At 41.7% G+C, this 6954-nt stretch overlaps 1 protein-coding gene across 2 annotated transcripts in view; it reads right to left on the minus strand.

The window, feature by feature from the left end:
* LOC144381292 (uncharacterized) overlaps positions 1–3562 on the minus strand; it is a 34213-nt gene extending 30651 nt beyond the window's left edge. For both annotated transcript variants that reach the window (XM_078068233.1, XM_078068232.1), the window contains exon 1: positions 3172–3562. In XM_078068233.1, the coding sequence (XP_077924359.1) occupies positions 3172–3406 (235 nt within the window). In that variant the 5' untranslated portion in view covers positions 3407–3562. The remainder of the gene's footprint in view (positions 1–3171) is intronic.
* Between the last annotated feature and the right edge of the window lie 3392 nt (positions 3563–6954).

Raw genomic sequence — 6954 nt, forward strand, 5'->3', positions numbered from 1 at the left:
CTCACCTGATTTATATTGTACATACCTCCAGTCTCCTATTCTCCCTCTTCACATTGCATTCTACCTTACTGCCAATTATATCATCCCCATATTGCTAAAAGAACCCATTAAAATTTAATCATTCCACTCTGTTCCTTAAGATTTCTGTTGGTTTCCTATTGCAAACACAATTAGTTGCAAATTGTTTATTTCAGGATTCAAGATCATTTCCTGGCCATTTCAGCAGACATTTTTCATTTATAGTTTTTTCCAGTTCGCCTGAGCTCCTGCCTCACTGAACTTCTCACCAGATCCTGAATTCAAAGGCTCCTTAATGCCTTTGAAAATGCTGTCCTTTCTCTAAGGTCTGACCACTACATCCTCTAAGGCCACTTCTCTTTCCTTGCCTATTAGCATCTGTATTAGTCTCTGAGGGCTGCCAAAACAGAACAGCATAGTTTGAGTGGCTCAAACAACAGAAATTAATTTTCTTACAGTTCTAGAGGCTGGAAGACCAAGATCAGGTGCCAGCAGCACTGGTTTCTCAGATGTCTCTCTTGGGTTTGTAGATGACTGCCTTTTTGCTGTGTCCATACATGTTTTTTCCTCTGTGCACGTGTCCTCATGGTGTTTCTTTCTCTTCTAATAAGGACGTCAGTCTTATTAGATTATAGTTTCATCTTATGAATTCATTTAATTTTAATTACCTCCTTAAAGGCCCTAACTCCAGAGATTGGGAGAGACACCAGTCAGTCCATAATGAAGGAGTGCAAAATGTATGACCCCAATATATGCTACTTTGGCATGTGGATTATTTTGAGTTAAAGACAGTCAAGACCCAACAGTCTTAAGAAAAACTTTTACCTCTCCCTTAACTACTTAAAAATGATTTAGATAGGTAGCCAGGCCCAGAAAGAGAGCTATGGCCAGAGATAACTTTTTATTGGAAAGCCTTTCTATATGGCAGGCAAATATCTAATTACCAAATATCTGCTTCTTCTTATTGCCCTGTGAATTACCTCCTCCCCTTTGAAGCCCCAGGCCCCTATCCAGTTCCTTAGCTCAGGATGGCATGTAAGCCTCAATTGTCCAACTTGTTCTTTGGTCTCATATTTTTTATGGGTCTCCTATATGCACATAATTAAACTTGTTTTTCTCCTATTGATCTGTCTTATATCAATTTGATTAATAGACCAACCAAAAAAAATTTTCCTCCCCTACAATAACAACCTCCCCTTATCTTTGAAGATCCAATCTCTTTGAATTATCCTCTGAATCTTTTCCTGAAGATGCTCAGCACTGTTCTATCCTGCCCAGTAGGTATTTTTCATAAAAGGGTGACTGTAACCATAACTGTGAGTGATAGTATACATATGTAGAACTCAAGAACTGTGAGCCCTTTGAGGTCAGGGACCACATTCCTTTCTAATTTGAATCCACAGAATCTAGAATGCCTGTTTTATAAAATAACTCAATAAAAGTGAAAGCAGCAGATAAAAAAATCAAGAGCCTAAAGTATGAATTTGATCTATTGTGGTATTGTTTATATTTTAAAGGAGTACTCTCCTTTAGGCAAAACAACTCTATCAATATATGCTACCTTCTGAGAAAGTGATTAAAATTTACCATCCATGTATGCACACCTCCCAAATCTCTGGTTCCCATGGTAACTGGACAAGCTTCACATTAGGTATGTAGACACTGTTCCAGAGAGGGGGTGGGGAGGTGGTGAGTAGAAATAACTATTGTAGGCAGCGTATTCTTTGTTCCCTGTTCCTCATGCATAATGCATGCAGATTATGAAGGATTTCGCCCCTCAGGATGAAGCACCTATAGCTACAGTTACGCTGGTTGATTTTTAGGATGTGCTTGCCTCTAATATACCCGACCTAGTCTTCCATAGTGGCTTTTCTTCTTGCACCTGTGCTCCCTTATTTTTTTTGCTGTTGGTAGGACTGCAGATCAAAATGAAGGAAAATTGTAGTGGGCGGGGGGGGTGGGGGTGGTGGTGGGAGGGGTCCACTGGTATTTTATTTCTTCAGGAGATTCTACATAGTAGATGCAAGTTAGCTTTTGGAGCAGTCAGTTTTGGAAAGTGGGTTCCATTGCAAGAGATTCTTTTATATGGAGAGAAGTGGGGAAGGCTACCTGTAACTAACAAAGATCCTTCTCATTTTCATTGTCACTTATGACAAATATGAAATTCAAAGACATCCACAACAGCCTGTTTTAAAATACAGGTTTTATTATTATTCAGAGATGGTGAGGCCAACAGATCAGCAGAGGATTGCCACTGAAAAGATCATTTGTTATTCACAGTTCCTAACAGCTTCCTCACCCCATAAGGGGGCCACACAGGAAAGTACCAGGTTCTGTAAGGAGGCAATGAGGGGAAAATGTGAGCAAGAGTCTTTACTGTCATTTCTGTGGGAAGAAACGGGTCTGATAGGGCTTAGATTTGGATAATTTCAGCAGGCTCTGTCTGGGCCATAGGAGATTGGGTGTCTCTTCGCTGGCCCTGGGGGATGAAGGCAGGTGGACAGTGGCCCTGACAGTGAAAGTCTGATAGAGGAGGTCACTGGGGGTGTGAACTTTGGGTTGGTTAATTTGCATAGGAAAGGTGGGCTCACAGCCAAGTCAGTTACTATCTCCAGGAACTGGCTAGCCCTGGAAGGGACAGACCCTCCAGGGTCAGCAAGGTCCTGGATGTCAAAGCAGCAGAATACAAAGACGTGTGTAATACACGACCCTTGGCACTCAAACCCAAACAAACTTAGGAAGTTTTCAATCTTTGTCAGAGATAAAATGAAAGATAAAAGAAATTGGCAGAACAGGGTGGACAAAAAAAGAAATAACTCTTCAAAAAAAGTTGCGTTTCTATCTTCCAAAAGGGTTAGTCAAACAAGTCAGTGGGGAGATGGACAACTCCATGGACAGATCTGCCACAGGCAACAACAGCACCCCCACCCATTAACTCAGCTGATGCTGTCAGTCAAGATGTCATCTTCTGTGGGGGATCTCTTTTAATTTTATAAGAAAACAGTTGCTATAATATCTTGCAGGTTTTGATTCCTCTGAACATAAAGATTAGAAAACGCTGGGTTTTTTTCTATTAAAAAAGAAACTGAAACACCAAAACTTAATGTCCTGGTAGGAGTTTAGTACAATAATAAATGAGTAGATAAAGCTCACCTCGGAACATCACTTGACTTGATAAGGGTAATTTGCACGTTTCCATTCCATGCCGTCCTTTCTGGGCTGGCATATTTCTTCTCTGCTGTCTGTCCCTTTGGCACCCTGCAAAGCAGCTGCTTATCTGATTCTTTCTGCACACTCGTTGCTGCTGAGAAAACACATCGCACATCCTGCCTTGCATGTGTTGCCTTGAATTATCTCTCCGTTTTACCACTTGCTGGAAAAACTGCATCTCAGCAGTGCCCCAGTTCCCCTGGGAAAGACATCCATCAACACAGACCTGTTTTTCCCCTTAGGTGCCTGTCCATTTTGCTGCCTCTTATTAAGCCTCATAGGTTCCTATTCATCAAAATCATGCCAAGGAAGCCTTGAATTCTTTCTGAGGTGCATATTCAGCAGAACGCGAAGGAAGAGCAGAGACACACAGAAAGCACTGAAAGAATGTGCAAATTAGGCTACCTATTTTCATTCAAAAGACCCCAAAATACAAAGCCATGAATTAGAGTTTTAAATAAAACCCATTTCTGACTCATTAGGAGCACCATGCCTACCCTTCTGTTATGAACTATCCAAAGAAGTAGGGAAGTTAGTGGCAGAAAAACAAAGTTAGGAATATCCTAAGAGTTGTAGTTCAGTAGGGAAGGATGCATGGACTTTTGTTTATCTACCTTTCTACATACCTACCTATCTCCATAGAATACCTAACACATTTGAAATAAATGTGAATGGGAAAATGTCACTTGTCATGTTAAAAAATATTAGAAGGAAAGGATACCACGATGGGAACTGTGACGTGACTGCACCTTTGAAATCACTTTGAATTGGAGTGTATGTCCAATGTAATAGATTACCTAGGAATTGAACTGTAATTAGGTTTAGGAAGATGTTAATGATTCTACTATGTTTAGGAGAAATAATCACCTGGCAATGAGGACATGTCTTGCAGCTCCATAGTGGCTGGAGGCGGATGTCGTCATTGATGGGAAGCCAGAAGACAGGATGCTTCTCCTAAGGGGAAAGGATAAATATACTTGAACTGCTAAAGAAAAAAAGGCACGGAGCCACATTCTAGGAGCTGTTCTCGTGGATGTGTGTTCAACTCTTCTCAGGATATGCTGGCCTTGATTGGAGGCTCAACTGATGAGGGGGAAGCAGACAGCTGTGTGCCAGGACAGGTGAGCATATAATTCCTATGGTTGTCAGGTGCAAAGTCTCTAAAGTCCCTGGGCTTAGTGGTTGACATAAAGAATGGTTTTTGTCGGGACACCTGGGTGGCTCAGTCATTAAGCGTCTGCCTTCGGCTCAGGTCATGATCCCGGGGTCCTGGGATCGAGCCCTACATCGGGCTCGCCCCTGCCTGATGCTCCCCTTACTTGTGCTCTCTCTCTCTGTGTCAGATAAATAAATAAAATCTTAAAAAAAAACAAGTAAAAAAAAAAAAGAATGGTTTTTGTCCAATGTGGAAGAGTGGCATTAGACTACAGGACAGAAGGAAACAAAGGAACAGAGAAAAGAAGAAAGTTCTAAGTGGAAGAAGAGGTGGATATCATTTTGGCTCTCTCTTTGGGCAAAGTTTGAAGATTGTTTTCTATCCCTAATACTCTCTTTGTCCACAGAATGTTACCTAATAAATGAGGAGACAAGCATTGACGATGATGCCAAGGATGCCTTTTGAGGGACCAAGCAAGAGAAGCATAGAGAATGCAGCTGGAGTCCATGTTGCTGGTCACTAGTTCTCCAAGGAGATCAGCTGGCTCAAAAGAAAAGCAAATCTATGAGGTTTTTTTCCGCCCATTTTGACATAACCTGGTTTTTCTAGAATTTGTTTTTTTGGCTGTGGTTTTGAGATGATACACTCTCCATCATGTTCTCTCTTTTTTTAAGATTTTATTTACTTATTTGAGAGAGAGAGAAGGAGCAAGCGGAGCGGCAGAGGGAGAGGGAGAAGCAGACTCCCTGCTGAGCAGGGAGCCGGATGTGGGGTTCTATCTATCATAAACAGCATTGGATATTGACCATACATGGAACTAGCTCCAGCCCCCAGAGAATCACTGAAGGGGGAGGGAAGGCTCTGCCTGGGTCCACCTGATTTTCATCAGTTCCGCCATGGGCTATGCTTTCTGGAAATATATATACGCTGTAATTATTTAGGTTACTCAGAAGCGAATATAGTATTCGCAAATAAAGAGCCTATGAGATGAGATTTGAGATTCTAAAATGAAGTCAAAAAGGAAGGAATTGGAAGAGATTGTTTCATTGATTACATTCATATAGGTTTAAAAGATTTATGTTCGAATGTGTACCTGTATCATCCCTACCCAGAACATAGTCTGTGCTCCCAAGATTATCTGGCTCAGTTGTAAAGATATTTGTGCATTTAAAATTCTTACACTTGTTTTATATTGCACTAGGTAAAAATGGGTGAGAAAAAAAGGCAAAAACATTGGCAAAAAGATCCCGAAGACCAGAAAAAATGGTCTCTGGGCATAAACATCCTTTCATTTCCTTCAATTTATGCTAGTGAAAAGTTACCTTAGAAGAGTGGCACCTGAGGGAGCCTTGGGTGTCTGAGGATCTCTGACTCAGTTCAGGTGTACATTCAAATCTCCCTTCACCCTTCTCCTCATGAACATCCCCCAATGAGCAACAAACATCTTGTAATCTGTGCCTTTCTAAACAAGGCAAACAAGGACATAAGCTTAGCTCACTCTTTAAGCAAAGTTTGCAGATTGCTTTCTATACCTGCTACCCTCTTTGGTGATAGAATTTTACTGGGATAAACAAGGCAGAGTTCTTCTGTACTCCAGGTAAAAACAAAGTTTTCTGTCAGAACTGCAGATTATTCTGCTGTCAGGCATTTTCTGTCCTCCCGTCAAATGGCCTCTCACTCTGGGCAGTGTGTCCTACGGTCAGCCGAGTCACTCGAGTGTCCTAGAAGCCGGCAGCCAAGCAGCTGCAGGACCCGACCTTCTCAGGCCTCCTGTGTTCTCACCTCTTCCACGAGGAGCTTCTGAATGATCCCGATGCTTCCCACCAGCTCAAAAATTGTAGTCCCGTGTTTCTGTCAAGTTTAATTGCAAAAGTTTTTCATGTTGGCTGTTCTCTCAGAGAAATGTCAGAAATTCAAGACTCACGATACAACACTTACTTTTTAGATGGAGTCACTTTCAGGAAACGGATTATGATAGTGATTTGCCATTTCAGTCCGTGGACTTTCAGAGGAGTGCCTGAGAAAAACCTATTTTTTTTATTTTTAAGATTTTATTTATTTATTTGAGAGAGAGAGAGAGCACAAGCAGGGGGAAGGGCAGAGGCAGAGGGAAAGGCAGACTCCCAGCTGAGCAGGGAGCCTGAGGCCAGGCTCGATCCCAGGACCCCGGGATCATGCCCTGAGCTGAAGGCAGATGCTTAACCGACTGAGCCACCCAGGCACCCCGGAGAAAAATTTTGCTCCCAGTATTTTCAACCATGTTTTTTTGGAGAGACGCAAGGTCTTTTGCAAAAAAATTTTTAGAAAGATTGCTCAAAGCTTGTTCATGGAACTTTATTATTATTTTTCCCGTAGAACCTTATTTTAAGACTTTTGAGGCTGTAGGTCATTGGAAGGAGACCCGAGGTTTTCTTATTTTACTTGAATGTGTGTCTGTGGCGAATGTTGTGTGTCTGAATGTGAGTGTGTTCAATCCACTTGCAGATGGAATCATTTAAGACACTCTCTGCTTATCTAAGTGATAATCTATGGGATTTTCAAAGCTTGGAAAGCAAGGAGTAGCTTTTATT

This window comes from Halichoerus grypus, chromosome 3 (assembly GCF_964656455.1).
Source record: "Halichoerus grypus chromosome 3, mHalGry1.hap1.1, whole genome shotgun sequence".
Taxonomy (NCBI): Eukaryota; Metazoa; Chordata; class Mammalia; order Carnivora; family Phocidae; genus Halichoerus; species Halichoerus grypus.